Source organism: Archocentrus centrarchus, chromosome 14 (genome assembly GCF_007364275.1).
Source record: "Archocentrus centrarchus isolate MPI-CPG fArcCen1 chromosome 14, fArcCen1, whole genome shotgun sequence".
NCBI lineage: Eukaryota > Metazoa > Chordata > Actinopteri > Cichliformes > Cichlidae > Archocentrus > Archocentrus centrarchus.
The window spans coordinates 4,550,898-4,577,415 of record NC_044359.1 but is presented as its reverse complement, the minus strand read 5'-3'; the positions used below and the strand labels follow the sequence as shown (position 1 = coordinate 4,577,415).

General features: G+C 41.5%; 1 protein-coding gene across 1 annotated transcript; it reads left to right on the top strand.

The window, feature by feature from the left end:
• The first annotated feature begins 1,851 nt into the window (after window positions 1-1,851).
• On the top strand, window positions 1,852-24,544 carry kcnj6 (potassium inwardly rectifying channel subfamily J member 6). Its single transcript, XM_030746796.1, has 3 exons — window positions 1,852-2,017; window positions 17,400-18,317; window positions 23,429-24,544. Exons 2-3 carry the CDS (start codon window positions 17,423-17,425, stop codon window positions 23,779-23,781), a joined length of 1,248 nt encoding a protein of 415 aa, XP_030602656.1. The 5' UTR covers window positions 1,852-2,017; window positions 17,400-17,422; the 3' UTR covers window positions 23,782-24,544.
• Window positions 24,545-26,518: the final 1,974 nt, after the last annotated feature.

The window sequence follows — 26,518 nt, the reverse complement described above, 5'->3', positions numbered from 1 at the left end:
GAGTTCTTGCCTGGATCTTTCCAGCAATGTGAGGAGAGACCTCAGCATCCAGCTTCAGCACCATGGAGAGCACCGAGGCACTCATCCTGAGTGTAAAAATAACACGTTAGCCAAATATTTTTTTTCCCATTTTAATTCTTACTGTATGCACATTTAATACATGGAAGAGGGGTAGCCCTAATTTTTTACCCCAAACTGAGCATTTATTTATAACATAGCCCAGCAACCAATAAATAGAAGATGCAGGCACACAAAAAGAAATATAGAAATTTGTCATAGAAATATTAAAGAGGCACAACATTAAGAGCTTATTTAGCAGACAGAATGTATTAAAACAAGAACAGCTGGAAGTGAGAGTGAGACTGAAACCTTTTTCTTTAGGCTGCTCCTTTGAGGGGTCACCACGGTGGATCACCTGTCTCCATCTCACCCTATCCTCCTGTGTCACATCAACCCTCTGTATGTCCTTCACTACATCCATGAATCATACAGAAACTTATTATAATTTTTTTTATTAAATATTAGCTAAAAAAAAATATACTGTGCAAACAGTTTTCTGTAGCATCAAAGGTAAGAACCTTGAAGCAGATAAGCTACAGCAGCAGAGGAACACACTGGACGCCTCTCCTGTCAGCTAAGAACAGGAAACTGAGGCTACAGTTCACATAAGCTCATCAAAATTAGACAACAGAAGATTGGAAAAATGTCGGTTGGTCTGATGAGTCTCAATTTCTGCTGCGACATTCAGACGGTGGCGTCAGAATAAACAAAATGAAAACATGGATCCATCCTGCCTCCTGTCAGCGGTTCAGGCTGCTGCTGGTGTAACGGTGTGGGGGATATTTTCTTGACACACTTTGGGTTCCTTGGTAACATCTGGGCATCTTTTAAACTCCATAGCCTACTTGAGAATTGCTGTTGATTATGTCCATCTCTTTATGACCACAGTGTGCTCATCTCCTGATGGCTGCTTGCAGCAGGATGGTGCACCATTTCAAAAAGCTCACATCAACTCAAACTGGTTTCTTGTACATTACAGTGAGTTCACTGCACTCAGATGTCCTCCACAGTAACCAGATCACACTTCAATAAGGCACCTTTGGGATGTGGTGGAGCGGAAGATTCAGGTCATGGATGTGCAGCTGAAACATCTGCAGCAGCTGTGTGATGCTGTCGTGTCAATATGAGCCAAAATTTTTGGGGAAGGTTTCCAGCACCTTGGTGAATCTGTGCCATGAAGAACTCAGGCAGCTCTGAAGGCAAAAGTGTGTCTATGATTTAGTTTATGTCATATAATGATTTTCATTGACCAAAATACTGCACCTCCTGTAATGATGCTTCTTGTATTTTTGCAGTGGTTAGCTGCGCTCAGTTTGTTGATTAATTAACGGGTTAATAAACTGCAGACATTTAAAGAGAACTCACTCATCCATCTCATGATAATTCCAGCAGTCTATATTGCTGTAATAATATCGTGTTTATTTCTCGTGATATTTCCATGCACAATGTATCTGCACTATGTTGTATCACCTCCCATTTCTAATTCTCCTCCTCCCTCTCTCTCTCTGTCTCTCTCTGTCTCTCTCTCTCCTCTCTCTCTCTCTCTCCCTCTCTGTCTCTCTCTCTCTCCCTTCTCTGTCGCTCTCTCTCTCTCTCTCTCTCTCTCTCTCTCTCTCTCCTCTCTCTCTCTCTCTCTTTCCCTCTCTCTCTCTCTCTCTCTCTCTCTCTCTCTCTCTCTCTCTCTCTCTCTCTCTCTCCTCAATCTTCCTCTTCCTCCCTCCCTTCCTCTCTCTCCTTCACTGCCCACCTATGGCTCTCTCCCAGCTGAGGGGTGGAGGCTGACGGCCGATGCTTTTTCAGTGGAGAGGATGGAGGAAAGGGGGAATTAGTGGCTCCTCTTCAGTCGCTCTTCGCACAGCGTCTTGATAATCAGAGAGCGCATCCTCAGCAGAGATTTTTCATGGGAACAAAACGGCTTAAAATGACCCGGGGAGTGATCACTGATCTGCTGCACAAGGTAAGCGCGTCTTCTCGCGCGGCTGCTCGCGGCGATGCTGATGATCGGCTTGTTAAATGTAATCATGTGTTATATGGGGGACAGTGGGGGTGGATAGTTACATAACAGTGCATATCAGAGACTAATTAAGACAATAATAATCAGCATAGGAGAAAAAGGCGCATCTAGATGTGAACGTGAGCGCTGATTGTGGAAGATCCCGGCAGCTGCTTTTCTCCACTGACAGGATGAGGGAGGAAACAGGCGCTCGGATGGAAGAAACTGGAAGGTGCTGAAGAAAATGTTCCAGGCTGGAAGCGCCTGCAGGCCCGCGGCCTCACGTCACCACAGGACACAGATAAGGCTAATAAACGAGCCACACCGCAGCGCATGAAGGCAGCAAATGAAGCAACAACAGGAGGCTATCGTTATTATTATAATCGCTATCATCTACACCCCCGTGACAACGGGGAAATCTCCAGCCGGGTTCGCTCTCGCTTCCTGATGCACCTGATCCCAGGAAAAAAATCATTTAGCCGAGTCCCAATAAAATCCTGCTGTTAACCTCACTTTACCTTTACCTGGATTACAGGTAACCCTAAACCTCCTCCTTTAACCAGCGTACTCAGTTTTTTTTAAAGCTTTTAAATAAATGTAGAAGCAGTTATTATTTCCACTAAATAGAAATCATACTCACATATAAAACTGAAATGGCTTTAAATAAAGAAATAACTCGTCACTCTTGAATAACTACAGGTCGTGACACAACCCCTTTAAATTAATTAATTAATTGAACTTAATTGTATAAAGCAGGTACAAAGCTCAGAAATGCTTCACTTTCTTCCAAACTCAAGCACGCTCTGCATTTAGAAATGCTCTGTAAGTGCTAAACTGGGCAAACTGGGGTGTGCTGAAGGTTTTTGCAGAAAGACACTGAAATGCGAAAGAAACGCAGTGAAAGGCCTGTTCTGCCTGGGTATAATTAACTCAAATGGATTGCTGTAATTAATTATTTATAAGTCATTTAATCGGGTGGTCTGAGAGACATTAATAATTCTGCACGAGCAGCAGACAAATATGCAGCCACACAACCACAACAGACAAAAATCATTAGAAGACCTCAGATAATAGAGCTTCTCAGAGCAGTTTGCTGTTTCGTTTTTGGATCGAACCCTAAAACAGAAGAAGAAGAGATGTGAAACGCCCACCGTGGTCCTTTAGGGTTATAAATCTGACCGCTGTATTCTCAAGAAAGTAATGAAAGCAGTAATTCTAATAAAATCAACCTCCAGCCACTTATTTTTAAAGCCTGAAAATCTACAATTTAATAAGATGTATTTTAATAAAACATGCTTTCTCCAGTCAAACTTATTCAGGTGTAAAACTGACTCACTGTTTCCAGCTGCAGTGATTTCATCTTCCATATGAAACGATAGTTTCATCCAATAAAAAGTTAATACTTTGGATCCCAGCCTCCTCCTTCAATAAATAAATACATAAATACATTTCTTGTGTGTTTTGTTGCTCATTTAAATCTGATATCTGAAGCCGGTCCTCGCTCTGCAGCCCTTCTCTGACTGGTAACACGATTCAGCAGAGGTCTATCTGTGCTTGTTTTCCAGCTGAGTAACAGTCATGAAATAATAGCAGCGGATGTGATATTAACTGAATAATCTTCTGTTGATAATCACTTTGTGTTTATCTGCACAAAATTTAGCATGGCGGCTGCAGCTCACCCTGAGTTTTACAGCTTCAGGCTTGTTTTCCTTCCGCTGCCTCCCTGAAGGCTGTCTGAATGTGCTGCCACCCTAGTTAGACATGTCAAAACACCAGAAATCAGGTCGTTGGTACGAATATCAATTAGCAAATTGACTTTGCATCAGTTCTTGTGACGTACAACAACAGCATTAAATCTGCAGGACTAATAATAAGCAGCCCCCCCTTCTGTTCCCAAAGCAGCTCTGACCTGTCCTGTGATGGCTCTTGCGGGTCCTGAATTTTATTCCATTAGTTTGGTTTTCTGGGCTTGAATTTTAATCTGTGCCGATTCATGCGTGCTGCTTTTATTTCCATGTGCACAAAATCAATATTTTCTACTTTTAAAGGGTGAAAAAGTCCACATTTGAAAACTGATGCAAATCAGTTTGCCACTTGAATCCCTCACAGGACATATTTCTACACTTTAACTGCATTACTAATTATCATAAGAAAGTATTTGTCCAGATTAAGAACAATATCACAGTTTTGGTTAAAATAAAACAGTTGCCAAGTTTTTTTCTTGGTTGCCGGGGTGCTGCATCACTTCTGAAGAGCCGGGACACAATGCATGCTTCAGGCATGGATTATACTTCTTCTCACGCCCATGACTGAAAGAAATAGTTTGCTTTTTCGTGACTGTTTTATGTCCTGCACTGTCCTGCACGCCGTGCTGGAGGAGGCCGCTGCTGTTGGCGAGTGCAGGTCTGCAGCAGTGTGTAGGTGGGAGTTATGTGTTATGTGGGAGTTTTGTGTCAAAGGAACATCAACCCAAAGGCCAGGATCCAAGGTTTTCCAGCAGAATGTTGCACTGTAACAACCCTCTGTATAATATTAGAGGGAGAACCCAAAAGATCAGATGTTCCCCTGTGAGCAGCATTTGGACAGCAGGGAGGAAGAACTCCCTTTTAACAGGAAGAGGCCTCCATCACAGCCAGACTCAGAGAGGAGCAGCCATTTGCCTCGACTGGTTGAGAGATGAGGAGAAGGAGATATTATTAGGCCTTTACAAAGTAATCTTATATCATCTATTACTTACCAAGTTATTTTTCATCATGGTTTCACATCGTTGCTGTTATGCTGCCATCAGATACTGAAAGCATTTTGCTGCTGGCATAAAGTTTATCAGTGTTTTTTGCATTTTTGTTTGAGAAAGACTGAAAATATTGACAATACTAACAGCTGTTTACAGTAATACTCTTTCTCCTGGATCTTACACCTCTCATTTAACTTTTTTTCTTTTTTTTTCACGGTAGCGCGACCTGCCTCTAGTAAGTCGATTAGCAGCTGTATCATGATTACTGTTTTTTAAATTGTTGCACTTTACAAAAGTCATTATTTAGAGATGTTAGATTAAGACTAATGTACTACAGGTTTAAGCATTACTCGTTTCACATCTCAAGCTGTGCAGGCTGAATTAAGCCCCCAGTGGCCACACCATATTACTACAGTTCCCAAGTTCCCCATGTGATGCACGCTGACCCCAAAAGTCTGCTTTCTGGGCACAATGCATGTTCCAGACATGGAATATACATCCTATACTTTAGTTATAAAGTCATACTGATAGCATGTCCCTAACTGCAGTGCCTCTACAAAATAATGATAAAAAAATGAATAATCCTGGATGTACCCTGCCTTTTGCCCAGTGACAGCTGGGATAGGTTCCAGCACCCCCTCGACTCTGAAATGAATAAAATGGCTGGAGACTAAAAAAAACTTGGAAGATCTAAAAAGAAGTGATTGTTTTATCAGGAAGCCAGTTTTGCATGCTTTATGAGAACAAACATGTACGAACATGAGCAAGTTTGTTCAAACATGGCAGGTTTTTTTGTTTTTGCCATCTTTAAGGGATGCATCTATCGTCTGTAACCTTAAACACACAGCTGAGGGCCAGAAAAAAATGACAGTTTCAGTTAATACTCTGAAAAGATGCTAAAACTGAACATCAGACACACACAGACACTGAGGCGACACTTCTGGGTGGCTGCATATCACTGATGATCAAAATGTGCACATGAATATTTGCACAGACGACTTTCAAAGCCAGAGGAAGCTTCTGACATTTACACATTTTTTTAAAGTGTTTTAAGTCTTGCTTGCTTTAAGATGAGTAAAGGCTTTGTGGATTTCATAACCCATTAATAAAAATCCTTAAAGACTGACTGCAGAGACCCTGAGTTTAACCCTCTGGGTAATCCCCTCACAGAAGTCAATTTATCAATAATGAACAAACCCCATTAGCTTTTACAAATGACTTTCTAATGATTGCTGCAGACTTGAAGAATTACCTTAAATTGATAAATCTGACCCCTTTTATTGATACCTTCCTGACCAGGCCCACACATTTGCCTGTTGCAGGGTCAGATCACTTAAAATACACGAGGCTGGATCCAGAGCATATCTGTGCTACGATGTGAAAATTATTTGCATGTGACGTCCACAGTGCCCATCCTCAGCTGTTTGTGTGTCTAAAAATAGCTCGCGTCCCCGCGCGGCTTCCGCCGGATTTTAGCCACATCTGGATGTTGCTACCTGGTCAACAATCTCCCCCACAAAGCAAAGACACAGAAAAGGATCTGCAGAACCTGAAGCACCAAGGACACGATCGTCTGCTGATGTGTTCACACGTGTCATTGGTCGATGCTCGTTCCACGCAACACATCTGCATGCACCCCATCCTGCTGCAGGCGAAGAAATGATGTTCAGCATCATTGCACTTGTGTAACCATCTGTGAAAGAGACCATCTTGTGTGTAATAACCTCGAGTGTTTCAGTTTAGCGCCTTTTGGAGCTTCATGAGCAGGCTCTGTGGGGATGAGGGCTACTGTTCTCCTGTAAAAGTGGTCTTTATCTACCTGTAGGCCTCATGAGGCCATACTGGCTTTGTAGATGGGCTTGTGTTTGATGTAGCTTGTAAACTTGGTGGGTAGTAACCCACCATTATCAGTAAACTGACAATGGTGAAGAGAAGACATAAAAAATCTGAAGGACTGGCCAAAACTAACCTCCAACTGTCCAGACAGATGGCAACAACACAGAAGAGTGAAACGGAAGGTGGTAGTGAGACTTGCAATGATGTATGTTAGGAGACGGTGGCACTGACACAAACACAAACAGAGCTGGAAGTGGCAGAGATGAAGATGTTAAGGTTTTCATTCCATTGGACGGACGGCTCAGGTTGAGCAGTTTGGGGGCAAAATTAGAGAGGCGAGGCTGAGATGGTTTAGACGTGTGCAGAGGAGGGACGGTGGATATACTGGACAAAGGAAGCTGATGATAGAGTTGAAAGACAGGCGGAAAAGAGGAAGACCTCAGAGGAGGTTTATGGATGTAGTGAAGGAGGGTTGATGTGACAGAGGAGGACGCTGGGGTAGGGTGAGATGTGGTGACCCCCTAAAAGGAGCAGCCCAAAGAAGATTTATTGTCAGAGAAGAGCCGATGGTTTCTAAATTCCTTTTTGGAAAATGAAATCCATCTTCTGTTCTCCACGCCGTCTGCTTACCTGCATGCTTCCAAAGCCTGCTCAAATGCCATTGGCCAATAGTATCTGGACTACGACTGGGAACAGGAAAGTTTTGGTACTAAAGTCTTGTCCCATCCTCACAGTTTCTGCATGTTCATTATTATTCATTTGTTAACAGAGATTGCTTTGTGTGTGACAGCTTTTTCTCACAGCCTGACAAATGTAGGTTAGCAAATGGTCAGTTTTTATACAGAAAATAACCACAAAGCCTTTCTAGAATTAATGAACTTCACCAGATGAAAAGTCCTTTGTTAGAGTTTGCTGCACCGCTGCTCACGTTTTAATGTGTTAACATTCAAATATCTGTAGTAACTTTGGAGAAATTTAACTCTGGAAGGTCTGATATCTTGATACCTATTATAGCGTCACATGCCACATAAGCTGCATCTGTCTGGAAGCAGAGCAGGTACTATAAAGCAGATGTTGCTGAAAACCTTCCTCCTGAAAGCTGCGAGAGATAAAAATGATTAAAAAAAACCAAACTGCCAGTTATGAAACAAAACAAACAAGATGAAAATGCCCCATTGATCCCAGGGGCGTGCGTGTGGTGATAATTACCTATGAAATACCTGTTTAGCATACATATGGTTGCTGTAATTTGTTATAAATATTGACTCAGTGATACTGATGCACATGTACATCCTGTGAGACTTAGCAGCACTAGCGTTTTAAACTTTTATTTCATTATGTGGGGTTTTATTGTTTTGAGGCAAACCTCCCCTTAATAAGCTCATGCTGTCAGGTATTTATTCACAGATATTCAGCATTAGAATAAAAAACAGATGTTACATGAATGGGAGCTCCGTGCACAAAGCAGATCCAGCACATTGTTCTTCCTTCGGGCCCCGCTGAAACGAGATGAAACAGACAAATGTTATCCAACGCTGTGGCCTCATCCAGTACATTCCTGCTATATTGTGAGCACTTGGTAGACTGAGCTGTGCGTTGCCATGGAAACCAGCGCTGCTCAAGCTCATAATATTCCCCCGTGAATGGAGAGCAGAACGGCTTCAGCGCAGCCATTTGTTCCAGTGGTAGAAACGCTGATGGTGGTGGCTTAGGCTCGTATGTGCAGAGTAAAGGAAATCAATGCTGATCTCAGGACAGTCCAAGGCGCAGGGACAGGCGCGGGCGGAGGTGGCGGGGTGGGAGGGGGGGAGCAATCTCCTAATGTGACAGATGCATCAGAGGGATCACACCACAGTCCTGCTGTGTTTAGTTTTCAGCACCACTCACAGAATAAAAACGGACAGGACGGAGCAGCAGGGACCTCCGAGGGGGGTGTCAGGTTGAAAAAGTTTCAGAGGCTGCGGGGGGGTGGGGGGTTAAAGCCTTCTTTAATTTTGACTCAGGGTTTTTCTCTGCCTTATTGTTTTTACATATTGTCTGGCTATTCAGTGGTGGGCTGGTGAGCTGTTCAGGGTTTATCCAGCTGGGATAAGCTCGAGCTCTGCCATGACCTGGAGCTGGATGGATGGATGGATGGATGGATGGATGGATGGATGGATGGATCCCCGTTTCCCCCCGAATTATTACATTTTTGTATCACAGTATTAACTATAAAACTCCAGAACAGCACAGCAGAAAAGTGTGAAATAATTAATTGAGTGGGTCTTAAATTATAGACCAGATGAGCACTGTTCTGTAACACTGACAGAATCTAAAGTATAACTTTTAAATGAAGTGTGATCCACATATCTACAAATGTGCTGTTTGTTTTAACCCAGCAGTGGACTGCGACCCATTAGATCTCTTATAAACCTCTAATTGGCAGGAAATTGGTCACTAAGTTAAATTTGTACAACTGTGGTGTGGAACCAGTTCTCAACTGGACCTGGTTCCAAATTGTCCTCCAAGCTTAATTAATTTTTTTCAATGCCGGCATGTTTTTCTGACAGTTGTGCATATCATAAAGATTATGTCAAACTGGCACCAGCTTTTGGACACCTGAGTCACATGAAGGCCTTTTCCTCTGTTTTTAGTCAGAGATAATACAGCATGTGTAGGCTCCAGGAAATAGATCAGGGATCATTAAGGGATTCGATAAAGAGTGTGATCTATGAGCAGAATCAACAATAGCTCTAACATCTTAAAAATGTCTGCCAGCCAGAATGACACAGGTTATAAAAGCATCGCTCCTTTTTCTCCAGATACTCAGCTGCCTGAACATGTACAGAGTGATAATTCTGTCAGTTCTCTCTGTGATGACCCTACGCACAATATTGTTGGGAAACATTGTTTTAACTACACATAACAAACAACTTAGCAATGAACCCATTTTAATTGTATCTTTAGACACTTTGTTGCTAGCAGCCTGCCACAAAAACACATCATTTATTCACATCTTTTTTAGTTTAATGGACAGAAAATGCCAAAGACGACACAGATTGACAGACATGAAATACTATCTTTTTGCTCCAACAACGTGACTCCCAAAGAGCTGTTAGCTGGCATATCTCGGCCTGGTGTGCAGAGTGTCCTTTTCTGAAGGAACTGAAGGACGAAAGCAGAAGTGACAGGCATAAAAAGACTGTTTAGAGCAGAGGTTAAACGGCATCAGCCTGATCATGCATCACTTGAAAGCTGGAAACATCATGATTCAAAGGGTGCTAACTGTTTTATAACAGCGATACAGCAGCTGCAGGAGTTCCTCATTTTCTAATAAGCATCTTAGCTTTTCTGATGTCTAAAAATACAATGAATTCCTGCCACATGCACATGGTTTTCCAGGACTTTAGTCTTGTATTAGTTAAAAAGAGACTGGTTGGGCACTGGTTTAGCTCACTGAGTTGAGTATATGAAGGCTAAAAATCCCACATGCATATGTAAAGGGGTTCCAGAGTGAACACAGCCCAATGTTAAAAGTGTAGTTGAGTATTTTGCTCATACAGAAGAGGTTTTCCTGTCCAAGCCTCCTTGCAGTAGAACACAGACAGAATACTGTACAAAATGTTTTTGGTAAATCATAAGTTAAACCTCCACCTCAGCTAAAAACATCTGTTAGATTACTCCTAAAATGGACTGTCAGGATATGAAGTGAGTTTGGGTGATGTTTCTATTTATCTTCGGTGCCTCTCAATCTCACCTCACAGTGTGGCTTCCTCGTGGGTGCTAGGGAGCTCCTCGGCACCCACGAAGCATTACAACCTCAATTCGGTGTTACACACTCGCTCTACTCTGGATGAGTTACTGTGACAAAGCGTAGTTTGCTGTTGGCAGCGTAGGCGGTGACACGTTTTCCCTTAGCTGCACCCATAGCCGCACAGATTCATGCTGAGACTGTTTATTAGCGATGGTGAATCTGCACACTGGGCTTTGAACAATGGCAGAGTAGGAGGTCTATTGTTTATGATATTATATGCATGCGTGCCTTGTTTGCGTAGCTGCCACTCAAACTATCCACACTAAGTGGTTTCATTTGTAAATGCATCTTCGAGCACTCCTTCCAGGCAGTCTCCTTTCACAACAGGAGCTTTGACCAGGAGTATGTAAAGAGCCTGCAACCTTCAGTGTGATGTACCAGGACCAGGCTGTAGTGAGGAGGCTGCTTTTGTACTACTATGACTAAAATCGATGTAGTGCTTGTTGTGCTTCGTTTCTGCTGCATCTAATTTTGTAGAGTTGCAGTTGAGAATTTTTAGAACAGCCTCAGTGTTTACTGACTCATCTTGGATGGCTGTTATTACTAAACCTCTCTGGCCTCGTGGTGGAAACATGTTCCCCCTAGTGTCTGTTATGCATACAGCCCAGTGTCGTTCATTATGCCCTCACAGCTGTGGAGCTGTTGCAGGATTAATTGGCTTAAAGGGGACCTATTTTCTGCCATATATATATACTATTACAATGGTGGCTGTTCATATTAAATTTAGCCAAAGCTTAAAATAATGAGGTCAGCGTATGCAAAAGTTGTTAACGGCTGTTGGTTCTGTTGTTTCTGGTACTTTTTAGTGCTTAGCTGTCTATCCAGGGATTTTCTGTATTCCAGTATTTGTAGTTTAGATTCTTATGTCTTCAGGATTTTGTGTTTTATGTTGAGCTGCTGTCTGGGTTTAATTATCCTGGTGATGTGTTTCATTTCTGTGATGACCACTTAAGCTACAATCAAACTATGGGAAAGTTTTTGAAAATGATTGCGACTGAATCCGATGATCTTGGTTGCTTCGAAGATGGGGATCAGGTATGCGACCGCTGGCAGTCGGCTGCTGTCTTCAAAGCGACTTTGATGCATGAGGACGGAGATAAAACAGCAATAAGATGGAGTCAGTCTGCAACTGATTGGGGTCATGTTGGCAATTACAAGCAATGTGTGTGTGATGATAAGGTGACTGTAATAAATCTGTGAAATTTGCAAATCTGTTTTCCATCTATATACAAAGAAATTCACATTCACAGAAATTCCTCCACAAATAGTGATGTAGTTGCTGCAGGACAGTGATTTAACTGCAAAATGGCATGAGCCCTCAGAAACTGTGCTTTTACATACGAATATAAGCAGAATACAAACAGCTGAATTGAGTCCCCTGTTGCCAAGAGACGTGTTGCAGATGAGATGCACTCATTGGTCCAGGCTGACTGAGACTGATTGCAAAATGTTGGCAATCTGTCTGCATTTATAAATTAGATGGCAGTTATTTACAAAATTAAGAGTGACTGTGGTCAGTAGAAGTCAAACCATAACTGGAGATCGGCTGCCTCCCACCAGCTGACGTGTGCGATTGCCTTACGATTGAACGTGGTGGCGCAGAGGCTGAAGGTGACCAGAACGTCATCACGGCTACTTGCAATTGGTTACCAAATGTGACAGATTGATAGGTTTCATAGTCTCAAGGAGGTCGCTGTTTATTTCCCTTGTGGACTTTATGGATCTCGACATCAACCTAATAAAAGGTTCATTTTTTGTTACTTCTGCCTGCATTTTGGATCCCGTAACAGACACATGAGACAAGTAATTCCTTAAAGCTCAGACTTCAGACTGCTTTCTTCTCCTGGCTCTTGATGATGATCCCTAATATAGTCATGGGTCAAATGCATGAATGATCATAAACGGGCTCTATTTGCAACATCTGATCAGAAGAAAGTTGGCTTAAAAGGGAGAAGAGCTAAAGCAGCTTCTTTCAGACAGAGGAAGAACTGCACCAAAGGCCAGTAAAATAAAAGATTATTTTAAATCACGAATCATATAAAGCTACTGTAGAGTCCAAGAAACAAAGCACACAGTTTGCTACCCCCTTTCGGCAGGTGCTGTCATAAATCTAAGTTTAGTGTGTGGTGTCAGGCTGCACTTCTAAGGATTTAATCAGGACATCATAGCAGCTTCAGAACACGAGCTGGTTAATATGTTGTTTAGAGGCTCCAAATAAAATCTGCCAAGTAGTCTGGAAAATGAAACAGAAAAATATGAAAATGTCCATTTACATGAATTTCTGTTGCTTTTTGTCAGGCGTCTGTGATTTGTCTGTATTTTCTTGTTCAGTTCTTTGTGGGCAGAGGTCAACAGAAACACAATCAGATATACTAATTTCCACTCATAAATAGCTTAATTGTTATTGCACACAGCATTGTAGAATTAAATTTAAATTGCTAATCTAAGCAATGCAGTAAAAACTATGAATCAGGTTCAGCACTGATACGCAGTGGTGAAAGCCATAAATAATAATATAATATTGCCTCGGCGTTATTGTTTCCCTTAATGATTCTGAGCCAAGTGACTTTTTTTCCAAAGCTAGTTTGGTTTCTGAATCTTATTATTATTGGGTGGCATTTTCATTAAAAGCCCTCCTCTTAACTTGTGTGGATAATTCATGTCCAAATGGAAAAACAATTCATCCTCTGTGCCAGCAAAGCTTTCTTCTTCTCACCATAACGCTTCAGTTGTTTGTGCTTTCAAACTAATTCAGGCGTCTCCCATTAAAGCAGACGGTCGCTGCTACACGTCAAGGACAGTTTGTTATGGTGATGATATTTGGGCGAGTCGTGGCAGCTCCAGTTTATTGGGAAACTGAAGGGGGAAGGGGTAAACGACTGGCGATGGTTGATTAGTGAAAACTGTTAAACCCAGCATGAAAAAACTGACTTGTGCAAACTTGTATTATCCAGTTTTCACTCTAATTAGATCAGTTCAATATGTTCTCTCAGTGGTGGAAACAAGCTGTAATACAGCCTTGTGGTAATGGAGAAAATAGAGACTTGTGGTGAACAAATGTACTTTCTCACATGTTAGTGCTAATGAGAAAGAGTCTGTTCCAAACAAGCAAAACAACCCAAACAAAATAATCCTTTTCTAAACATAACCAGGAGTTTTGGCACCTGAACCAAAGAAGAAGAAGAAGAAGAAACATCCTTTATTGTCCTACAGAGGGGAAACACTATCAAAATCACACACTTCCATACTTACTCTTTTCTATTTTGAGTGCATAAATATCAAAACTATGGCTCCATGCAGTGCTCTATAGGCACTGAAAAAATAGACATACTTTTTACTTAAAAAATTTCCTGTCAAATGCTTCTCATCTTCACCCCTTTAGCTAGCAGGAGGAGGATATATTGTCAGGGCCAATGGCAGAGCCAACACCAGCTAGCTAGCTAGCTAACAGCAACGTCACCAGTGCTGCAGCTTCATTTGGTGTTGACAGTAAATTGTGAGACTGTGGAAAATCTTATGTTACATATTGTAAAAACATAGTGTACATTATGTAGTATATGGAAGGGGACTATCCAAAGAAATTAAAAATGAACCCTGTAAAAATAAACCACAAATACACTCAGTACAAAAAAAAATCTAAAATATAAGACTAAAGCAACCTAAAGATCTAACCTGTCTTTAGGCTATACTGTCCAGTATAAAGACAGTATAAACAGTATACAGCTACTGTAGGGGATGGAAATCAGCTAAGGCAGTGTATGAAACAGTTCATCCACACGGAGAAGTAAACCTCAGAGCAGCAGCAGCACACAAAGAAAAACTACTGGAGATCACAATAGAAAGTTGTGATTCTTTTCCCTGCTCTGAGCCACTCCAACTGATCTTAGGGTTTCCCTAAGATTCCTGCTGAATCCCACTTTAACCCTGATTATACTCATTTCTGTGTTTTGGTGTGGAGGCAGTCACAATGTAGGCTACAGAAAATTCTCTTTCACTGTTTGTGTCCTACATAACAGATTCAAGCTGTGTACATTCATTAGAATTAGAATTTAGATTGGAATTGTATTTGTATTTGTATTCCCATATATTAATATAATTTAATTATTACATAAATATAGCATGAAGTTCAGCTAGCTTTGCCCAAAACAGAAAGAAACGTCCTCCAAAGAGCTACTTTTACTTTCTTACTTTCAGTACATTTCACAGCCTGTACTTTTTCACTTTTACTTGAGTAAAGAAGATTTAGTACTTTTACTTGTATTTTTAACACGAGTATCTGTACTTCTACTTAAGTACAGAATATCTGTATTTTGCCACCTCTGGTTCCAAAGATGATGCTGCACCAAAAACACCCCAGTGTTTGCTTTGGTTGCTAGCAGGTTGCCTGTAGTTTTTCATATTTGTCTGCAAAAATAGCTAACTACAGTAGTCAAACTTAAAAAAGTGGGATGCAAACTGGAAATGGAGAAGGTTCACCTTCAAAGTAAAAATAGTGCCCCAGTGCTGCAGCTAACATGTTTCAAAAGGCAGATCTTTTACTTTGAAGGCAAATCTTCTCCATTTCCTTTTAACAGTTTCACTATAGCTGAGAGAGTAGCTGGGTAGTTTTTGTAGACAAGTCCTTCACTTCCATTCAGACTAGGACTGCAGCAGTGTGCTGGTAGCCAAAGGAGGTTTCTGCCAACTGGTTGGGAAATACAAATTTTCCCTCACAACTGGTGGTTGCCAGATGGTTGCAGACAAGTCTCTAGACCTTTGTGACTGGGACCTTATTCACTTGACCCTGCATTGTCACCATGATTGTCACACATCCAAAATGGCAGACAAGTTAATGTCACATAGTTAGTGATCATTGCAAAACCTCAATAGAAATCTATGGGTGACCCCAGTAAACAATTTCCTGATGAGTTTATAGACTCGGTCAGTCATTTCATGTTAAATAAAACATTAAGTTCATTTTGTAAATTCAGAAAGGAGAGTTATCCAGGATAAAAAGGCTAATGACTTGTGATTCACAATTTGTTAGCCTTACGTCGCCTGTCAGATGCAGTTTCAAAACACCAAGATGGAAAGGCTTCCCTAACCAATGGGCAGAGGTGGGAAGTAACGAAGTACAAATACTTCGTTACTGTACTTAAGTAGATTTTTCAGGTATCTGTACTTTACTTAAGTATTTATTTTTCTGACTACTTTTTACTTTTACTCCCTACATTTTTACACAAGTATCTGTACTTTCTACTTCTTACATTTTCAAACAGACTCGTTACTTTTTAACACGTCAGGGAGAAGTTTGCATTTCCGGTCAGTGCGCCTCAAACATCAAACGATCTGAGCCTAAACGGAGGAATAATAACACATAAGAGACAATCGTACTGGCGTATCCTCCATCACCGGCTTATCTCGTACAAAGGGATTAAATACGCAAACCCATATAATTAATGTATCATTTATAGCGCTATAATCGGGCCGGACCGAGTCCGTAAGTTGCGCTGCGGCACACAAACAGCTTAGCTAGCGCTACTGAAGAGGAGCGAGCATGAAGGGAGTAACGTGTGGCAGGTAAATGCAACGTTTCTAAATGCTCAACAAATATCAGCAGACACACAAAGTGTGTGCAGTTTGTCACACAGTCTGTCTGCTAGCTAAAAGAAGAGCTGCTGTATTTCAGGGAGAGCAAAGAGAGAGAAGTTCACTCAGAGATGGAGAAAGAGGACAGGAGAGGAAGAAGAGAGGTTAGAATTAAAGGTAAGGAGTGAAAACAAACTGAAGTATGCTGACTTTGTGTAATTCAAAGATTCTATGAAAATACTGCAGTTTAGTGTGTAATAAATAGGTTAGCTTGTTGTACTTACTACAGTAAAGCTCTGTGTTGGTGCACAGAGGCTGCGTTGATGGTCAGAGTTACAGGTTACATCATTGCAGCAGAGATGAGTCTGAATCAAAGCTGCTGATGCTGAGATTCATTCACTGAATCCAACATTTCTACAGCCTGTATGCTGTCAGTGTAGGGGATGGAGATCAGCTCAGATAGCTGTGAAATACTGGGTTACATCTTTGTGAGTTCACTTCATCCACACAGAGCAGTAAACCTCAGAGCAGCAGCAGCAGGTCAGCTGATCACAGCCTGCACACCAACATCATTTACTGCAGCTCACAATAGAAAGTTGTGATTCTTCTCCCCATGCAGAGCCACTACAGCTGATCTTAGGGTTCCTCCACCTTCTGAATCCCACTGTAACCCCTGAGTATCCTCATGTTTGTGTTTAGGTGGAGGCACAGTCACCCTCTACTATGGAGGACACAGAGAACAGAGCTGGGTTTAAATTCCCTTTCACAGTTTGTGTCCTACATAACAGATTCAAGCTGAGTGCATTCATTAGGATTAAAATTTAGATTGGAATAACGTTTGTATTCTCATGTATTATTTTATATTATTACAATAATATATAATGAGGTTCGGTTAGTTTTACACAAAAATAGCAGGTAGAAACATCCTCCAAAGAACTACTTTTACTTTCTTACTTTGAGTACATTTCAGAGCCTGTACTTTTTACTTTTACTTAAGTAAAGAAGTTGAACCAGTACTTCGACTTTTACTAAAGTATTTTTTAACACAAGTACTTGTACTTCTACTTAAGTACAGAATGTCAGTACTTTTGCCACCTCTGCCAATGGGTGACGTCTATGTATGTCCACCTTTTATACCATCTATGGATATATGCCACCACTACCTTGCTAGACTCTTGTGGACCTTTGTAAGTTTTTATACTTCCTTATCTGTCAAATATTCTGCGCTAGAGTGCCACACTGTGTGTAAAATAAAATAATACCAAAATGTGGTACCCACATTGTTAAAATATGAAGAAACAGGGTCCTGACCAAGCATCAGGATGTGTCACCATGATCTTATCTTTCCCTGAAGCAAAGCTCAGAGTACCTGCACTTGCTAATATATAATCATTACCATGTTTTTCCTCTTGCAGGCTTGAATCCACCGAGAAACCCCATGGAGCAGGATGTGGAGAGCCCAATAATCAGAAAGCCCAAGTTGCCAAAGCAGGCTCGAGAGGACCTGCCTAAACAGCTGGCAGAAGTCGACCGAGCGAAAAAGATCCAGCGGTATGTCCAGAAGGATGGAAAGTGCAACGTCCATCACGGAAACGTTCGAGAGACGTACCGCTATCTGACAGACATTTTTACCACACTGGTAGATCTCAAATGGAGGTTTAATCTCTTCATCTTTGTGTTGGTATACACGGTGACATGGCTCTTCTTTGGCTTCATGTGGTGGCTTATTGCCTACCTCCGGGGTGATCTGGACCATATAGCAGACAACCAGTGGACTCCGTGTGTCAATAACCTGAACGGGTTTGTATCAGCGTTTCTGTTCTCCATTGAAACAGAGACCACCATTGGTTATGGATATAGAGTTATCACGGACAAATGCCCCGAGGGAATAGTTCTGCTTTTAGTTCAGTCAGTGCTGGGATCTATCGTGAATGCCTTCATGGTGGGTTGCATGTTTGTTAAGATCTCGCAGCCCAAGAAACGAGCTGAGACACTAGTGTTTTCCACCAATGCGGTCATCTCCATGAGAGATGGACGGCTGTGCCTGATGTTCAGAGTTGGAGACCTCCGAAACTCGCACATCGTTGAGGCTTCAATCAGGGCCAAGCTTATCAAGTCTAAGCAGACCAAGGAGGGGGAGTTCATCCCTTTGAACCAGACAGATATAAACGTGGGTTACAACACAGGAGACGACAGGCTCTTTCTGGTATCGCCGCTCATCATCTGCCACGAGATCAACCAGAACAGCCCCTTCTGGGAGATCTCACAGGCCCACCTGGCCAAGGAAGAGCTGGAAATTGTTGTGATCCTGGAGGGGATGGTGGAGGCCACAGGTGAGTCATCAGCTACATAAACTCAGAGGTTTAAAGTATACAGTATTTGTTTGTTAGTGGATACATACACTATAATTTAGGAAATACAGGTTATTGCATAGACCTGCTTTGCCATCATAGTGCACGTCCACATGTGGTGTAGCGTTCCATCCATTTCATAATTTTAACAAAGAAAACTATTACATAGATGCAGTGTTTTCAAACATTTCACTCCCTTTATTTTTCCATGTTTGAGAACCAGTTCTCATTTACAAACATGACCCATCAGCTGTGCACTGATATTTGATCAATCAGCCAACCATATCATGTACAAACACTATAATATATTATAAATTTTAATTTCATAGTTTTTAATAGTAAAATGATGTACAGCTGCATTGGAACCTTGCCATCAGTGTATTTCAGAAAACTGCCATTAATGGCCAATCTTGTGAGAACACCAGCCTCTCATATTTCAGAAGATTGCCATAAAGCCATCATAAGGTGACTCTTTAAGTTTACTTGGACTTATTGTATTGTAGTTGGATATATAATAAAAACTAGAATGCAGTGGGCTTCAGTACAAAGGCTCACCTGTCATCAGAGCTTGCTGACCTACAATGAACTATGTCTTACCTTCAGACACTAGACATGAGTCATATAGTGCTTTGCAGTCTGTAGTTTTACTGTTTTGAAGTTGTAGTACAGCACCTGAGTCAATGTACCATTGTTTGGTTCGAATTTTGAAACTGAAATGCTACTGCTACCTTATTAATGGATCGCTGTGACATTAATGACTCCCACCAGATGAATCCCACTGACTCTTCTTCCAGCACCACCGTGTGGTTTCTATTTTAATGTCTCAACACTTTTTGAAAGGGTTTGCCATTAAAAGTTGGTGCACACATTTGTGTCTCCCACAGCGTCAATCTGGGAACCCATCAGTAAGCCTGATGACAGCTTTGGATAATTTTAGGATGCCAGAAGATATCTGGGACAAGATTTCCTGTTCCATATGACAGTTGTTGTTTACCATACAGATAACTTTTAATACACCCAGTGAAATTCTAAGCTGCAGCCAGACAATAGCCAATGGTTTCAACATTGCGTTTCGGCCATTTATCCATCTTTTGCTCTCCACGTAGTTGGTTAACCTTTGTGCAAATGTGATTGGTCAAAAGAGCCCAGACTGCAAGCAGATTGCAAATGGAAACTAGGAAACAGAAATGTTGTCACAAGCCTACAGATTCTACCTACTCATATAGTCTATACAGATTACCCCAGTGGGCTGTATGACTGGTGATCTCGATCAACATGTCAAAGTTTATAATGAAATAATAATAATAATATATAATGTTCAACTTTAATCTTTTTTCTCATATTATTACCCACTTCTACTCCTGTGTTACCTACAATTGCCTTAATACACCATTATACTGTGTTCTAATTAAGAAATGATGAACTATAATATCATAGCAGGGCCATAAAATTCACTGTGGTATACTTTAAAAGATCTCCCAATAATGGAAGTTCCCTTTCAGTCATGTCTCAAACGTCATTACACGATAAATGTAACTCTTTTTATTATACTATAATTTCAGTTCAGACCCATCGTCTTCTAATAGCGTCGTCTACCATAAAGAATGACCTCAGGGTGAAGAAACATTGTATATAATGTAAAGTGTTAAAATGAGATTTGATAAGATGAGAGGATCTGCAGAGCACAGCTGCACGGCCCAGAGCAGGATGACCAAAACATCTGGATGGGCAGCAGGACACGTGAGGGCGATACCAACGATTTGGTCACCGGTCCAAAAATTACCTGAAAAAAATTTCCATCGCCGTGTTAGACATGATGATGCTGAGATGCCTGAATTGTGCTATAAGCTGGTGTTCGATCATTTGTCTCACTCTCAGACTCGATGAAACAAAATGAACCAATTACATAATGGCTGCGTGACGTGCTCTGAAGCAGCTGCTGGAGGCTCACAGAGGACTCTGTTTCCTGCAGACAGCTGAGCCAAAGAGCCCACTGATGAATACGAAAACACAAGTAAATGCTGCTGGAAAGTGATTAAGACCCACTCCTGGTTACAGTTAACTAACTATGGAGGACGTGTGTTAAAATCACCTGCAGTAACGACAGTGTAAAGATTAGAGTCATACTCCTGTACATCCAGGGGAACATTTAGAGACAAGCCTCATTTAAATCCAACTCTACTTCCTAGCACCATCATTAGCACATCACTACCACAGCTAAAAGAAGAGAAAATAGATGCCACCAGTGCCCATTTTACAGGAATGTTTCCACCAAGCAATGATTGTTCTGCTCAAGAAAGCAGAGAACTGGGATATGCTGCCATTTCAAGCACTGATTCTTTAAAGAGAGGCGCAAGGATAAGGTGAAAGGGATGCGAGGTTTGAAAATAACATGAAGTTAGTTAATGTAGCTGTGATACAGAGAAAGTTACAGCACTTTAAATTCACTTGATCACAGCAATTTAAAGGGAAGCAGATGGATTTTTTGTGGAAGATGAAAGGTGTGAGTAACATCTGGCAGATGGGGATGGTGATGCAGGGTGATGACAGGAGCCTCGGGGAGGCTTCAGGATGGATCTACTATTACTTCTGAGCTGAGAAGACCCCCACAGGCCCTTAGGAGTGATGACAGAGGGCAGAGGGAGGGAAGGGAAAAAAAATCACACCTCTTCCCTGAGTAATTTACACTTCCTGAGGATATCATTATTCCTGGTGTTCATCGCAAATAACCTGTCATAAATCTGCTGAGTGTTAAAAGCAAAAAAATGCTCCTCATAGCTGCTGATGTCACCTGAGTGTTATAATTTTTTTTTAATTCCCTTCAGTATTAACATGATCCAGTTATTTGTGGTAGTTGCTATTTCACCACATTAAATGGTGGCAATGTGCAAAATTGTAAAAAAAAAAAAAAAAAAAACGACTATATATATATATATATATATATATATATATATATATATATATATATATATATATATATATGTGTGATTTTTAAAAATGAGAATCAGGTTGTAGCAACACAGTGTCACAGGCACGTGAAAAAGAAGGTTTTCTCTGGATTCATAGGAATTAAGAGGGTAAGTAGCAGCCAGGTCCTGCTAATCAAATACACTTGATTAGCCGAACATCAGTTAAGAATGAGCACCTTTATAAAACCAGAGTTTCTGGCAGCTTGCTGGTCTGAAGCATTCAGAGGTGTTAACACAATGTCACAATCTTCCCAGGAGTGGACATTCCAGCAAACTGACCTGAAGGTCAGACTGTGCAATGCTCAGAGGAACTGCACAAAACCCAAGAGCTCCATCTCAGACCCTACAGGCCTCAGTTAGCATGTTAGATGTTATTTGGAAGGGTTGCCAGAAGAAAGACACGTCTCTCTCTAAGGTTTGCAAAGGTGTATCTGAGCAAACCATAAACACCTCATGCCAACTGTGAAGCACGGTGGTGGAGGGGTGATGGATTGGACTTGCTTTGCAGCCACAGGTCCTGAGCAGCATTGAGTCAACCATGAACTCCTCTGTGTACCAAAGTGTTCTAGAGTCAAATGTGAGGCCATCTGTCTGACAGCTAAAGCTTGGCTGAAAAGGGGTCATGCAGCAGGACAATGATCCCAAACACAGCATCTCCAACAGAATGGGTGAATTCGCTGCGATGCTCCTGTCAAAGTCCAGACCTCAGCCTGATTGAGCTGTGCATAAACAAATGCCTGCAGGTCTCAATGAACTGAAGCAACATTGTAAAGAAGAGTGGACCAAAATTCCTCCACAACAATGTGAGAAACTGATAAAGTCACAGAGAAAATGAGTACCGTATTTTTCGGACTATACGTCGCTCCGGAGTATAGGTCGCACCAGCCAAAAAATGCATAATAAAGAAGAAAAAAACATATATAGGTCGCACTGGACTATAAGTCGCACTTTTTTTTGGGGGGGGGGTGATAGAATTCGAGACCCAGAGCAGAAATTCCATCTTGAACGGCAATTTAAAATAATAATGGATTAAAGAACAGGACGAACACGGTACGCCTACGTTATGCTAACGTAACACGTTCAGCTACATGACGCACAACGAACACGTGTTCGGTATGTTAACGTAACATTAAGTTATTCAGATAACCATAGCATAAAGAACATACTAACAAGTTAACCAAACCATCAATCCATTGAATTCTTCATCCTCGGTGTCACTTCTAAACAACTCCGTACACTCCGTAGATGAAGCGCCGCTTCCTCTTCTGTGTCGCGTTAGTCAGACTCGTCGTCAGCTGCAGTTCCAATTATTCCAGCCTTTCTGAATCCCAACAGGATGGTTTGTCACTGAAGCCCATGTTTTCTTGATCCATCCAATGACTTCCAGGAAAGTTGGGTGGCGCATTCTCCCAGTTGCCGTTAAGCTGTGCTCTCCATCCATCATCCACTGGTTACGCAAGACTGCCTTAAAGCTGCAGTTCACGGAGATGTCAAGTGGCTGGAGTATTTTGGTTCATGTGTTATAAATGTCACATATACGTCGCTCCGGAGTATAGGTCGCACCCCCAGCCAAACTATGAAAAAAAGTGTGACTTATACTCCGGAAAATACGGTACTTCAACTTTTTGCTGCTACAGGTGGTTCTACAAGCTGTTGAAACATGAGGTACACTTAATGTTTCACAGAACTACAGAGAATACTATAAAACACTTCTACAAAAACTGAGGATACCGTTAGTATCGGTAGGCCATAAAGTCAACCTCAGCCACAATACCTGTATATCAGCTGATCTCAGTGCCAGTAGGCGGTACAGCCAATATCCTTCTGCACCCCCTACCAGCAATTCTCTAATGAGGTGGGCTATTTAGGCTGCTTTAGCCTGGATAGAGTTGCTGCTGCCTCTGCAAGCTATTTTACAACCCACCTCCATCCTAGCTCCTGCATTTCATGCTGTTCTTTCTGTTTCTGCTGCTGCTTTGTGGAGCCATATAGCCAAATGTAAATTACTAGAGACAGTCCTAGTTTAAATAAATAGAGAATAATGGTTTGTTGGTCAGTTGAGCACTAGGACTAGACTCTAGATGCCATAGTTTCTGATCCTTCCATTTGCTTTTGTTACTTCAGGTATGACTTGCCAGGCAAGGAGCTCCTACGTCAGCAGTGAGATTAAGTGGGGCTACCGCTTCACACCCGTCCTGACGCTGGAGGACGGCTTCTATGAGGTGGACTACAACAGCTTCCACGATATCTACGAAACTGACACACCCACTTGCAGTGCCAAAGAACTCGCTGATATGGCCAACCGTGCCCGCCTACCCCTAACTTGGTCGCTGGCTAGTAAGCTGAGCCAGCAGGGGCTGCCAGAGTCTGAGCAGGAGGGTCAGGAGACCAAAACCACCCTGGACGACCAGGGGAAGACCGAGAAGACCGAGAGGAACGGGGACATTGCCAACTTAGAGAGTGAGTCCAAAGTGTAGCGAGTGTAACAGGAGGCGTGAGGTTGAAATGAGATTAATGGACCTGTACTGTAGGTCTCCCGCTGAGGTAGACCACCTTAAGGCGGATCATTGAGCACAGTAGACCAAGTATCCCTGCACCACGAACCGCTTTTTCTCAGTGATTCACATTTACCCCAAAAACAAGAAAACACGTAGACATGTGGCCCACCGCTGAACTGAAAACCCTCTGCGGCAAGTGCATGTTTCAAATATAATGTGATGTCCTCCTGACAAGATTCCTATTATTTTTTCTATTAAGATATTCCTAGGGGCATTTGCTAAGTATTTTTGTATATACTACGAAATGTTTTGAATTCTCTGTTTTGTTGCAGTGTGAATATTTGACACGTTTGATACTACTTCCTTTAGGTTAGTTCTGTATACATTCTCTGCCTTACTGTATGTATAAAGCTTTCATTATTTGTTTTTTCAGGAATATATAAGCATGTATAAACATTATCTGCAGTTCATTTATCTTGTATTCTGTATATACTGTATAATTATATTATTATTATTATTATAAGGAAAACATACAGTTCAATGGATGCAAACTCTAGTTTAAACCAATGACAAATTCTTCCCCAGATGATGAGTGTTTGTTGAAAGTAGTACTACACGAAGCCATGACTTGCTGTTTACAGCTGACTGACTTCAGACAATGGCCCTTTAAAAACTGCATTTTGTCACTTTTGCACACTGGAGTCTAGGCTAGTGGTTGTTTGACTCTCCAGAAATCCTTCACCTGTCACCTAAAAGTATTATTAAATAAACAGTAAGTTGCTTATTATGCACTTGATGAGATGTGGTTTTTGTAAAAAAAAAAAAAAAACAGAGTTAGGATGTTTTTATTTGAGAGAAAATCACGCAGTCGCTTTCTGTTCCTGCTCCACTGAATGGCTGAAGGAAGTCTTGCACTTTTGCATGTCACTATATTTATCTGTCTGCTTTTCTGACTAATTAGTTTAAAAATTCATAAAATTTATGAATAACTTGTAAAATATGATGCTTTCTTTTCAATTTAAAACCAAACAGCCATTTTATAGACAACCATATAAAAGAAAAGTATGAAAGAAAAGTCATATTAATTAAACCTGACGCCAAAGTACCTAAAACCTGCATTCCTTCTAGTGGCCAACAGGGGGCAACACCTCTATAAAAGTCTGTGAGAAAAATACTCTGATTTTAAATGCAGATCGTTAAGCAATCATTATGACCTGTGCAGGTAATCATTTTCATCTTTTCTTCATTTCCAAGTTCATTTCTAAATACAGTAAAACAAAAACATGAATTCATCTCTAGAACAATAAGACTGCGTTTAAACTATATTAGGTTTGCCTGTTCAACTGCTCCTTGATGCAACTATCTAATCAACCAGTCACATGGCAGCAAATCTGTGCAGAACCAAAGCCGGACAACAGGAGACTGGTAGGGTGGGCATGAAAGCATGGATCCACCCTGCCTCGTGTCAACGATTCAGGCTGATGGTGGTGGTGTAACAATTAATGATTAAACTCCACAGCCTACCTGAGTGTTGTTGTTGACCATCTCCATCCCTTTATGACCACAGTGTGCCCATTTCCTGATGACAGCTTCCAGTAGCTAATAAAATGACCAGTGAATGTGAATGTGTACATGCATAGACTCCCAACAAACCAGCCTCCTGTTAGCACAGACACACGATCAGTAATCAGCCAATCAAACACACCCTGATGATGGGTTCAACACTCATTTTGCTTTTATTCAAACTACAAGTCAACTTCATCCAGGGCCAACAAGTCAGTCCTCAGACTGCAGTCACACCAACAAGGTGGAGAAGTTTCAGTCTGAGTTCGTTTATCCACATTTATAGACAAGGTCTCTGGATCAGCACCCTTCCAAACTCAGGAACTGTATGGGATCTGCAGAGGGCGCATTATTGTAACATGTGTCACTTTCATCTCAGAAATGTGTAACCAGACAAATGCATGTTAACAGTAGAGCAAAATTTGTTGTTTTTAGTACTTTTAGGCATTCAAAACAGCAAAAGTAGAGGCTGGAATTTTTTTCAGATGTAAGAAAGTTAGTGAGCAACACACTGACAGGTGGAACTCGCTGCCCAGGTGGTTCCTTTAGCATCAGTTCTTCACAGCAGGTGGGAGCAGTGGGCGTCCAGCCTTTATTTCATTATTTCACATCTTTTCATCTGTCATCAGTTGGAGCCAGGAGGCAGCACAAAGACCAAAGAGCTGAACATGACAGGAAAACAGCTTCTCTGTAAGAAGAGGAAACAAAATAAAGGACTGACATCCAGCCCAGAAAACAGAGTGAGGAAAAAGAAACAAATGAATGACTTCAGAATAAACTAAGTGCAGCTGGCTACAAACAAATCCTCCAAGCTTTGAAGAAGAACCACAAAACAAGTGTGAAAGCATAACAATCAACAGTTTGCAGAAAAGGTGGGAAGTTAGAATCAAAAAAGCTTGTGTCAGGCATCCAAAAATGGCCTTCAAGCAAAGTTATCATACAGATGAGATCATAAATACAACCTTTGCCAAAGTCAGAGAAAGACAAAAGTGTGAAGAAAGCCACAAAGTGCCCTTGACTCAGTTCAGCAGCAAACACCATCATCCTGGGCAGACACGGCTAATTCATCTCTGCTGACAGTGGAACAGACGATGGCTGGGGGAGCAGCAGGTGTTGTTTAGAAGTGTAGAGATAATTTTGGCAGGACCTTCAT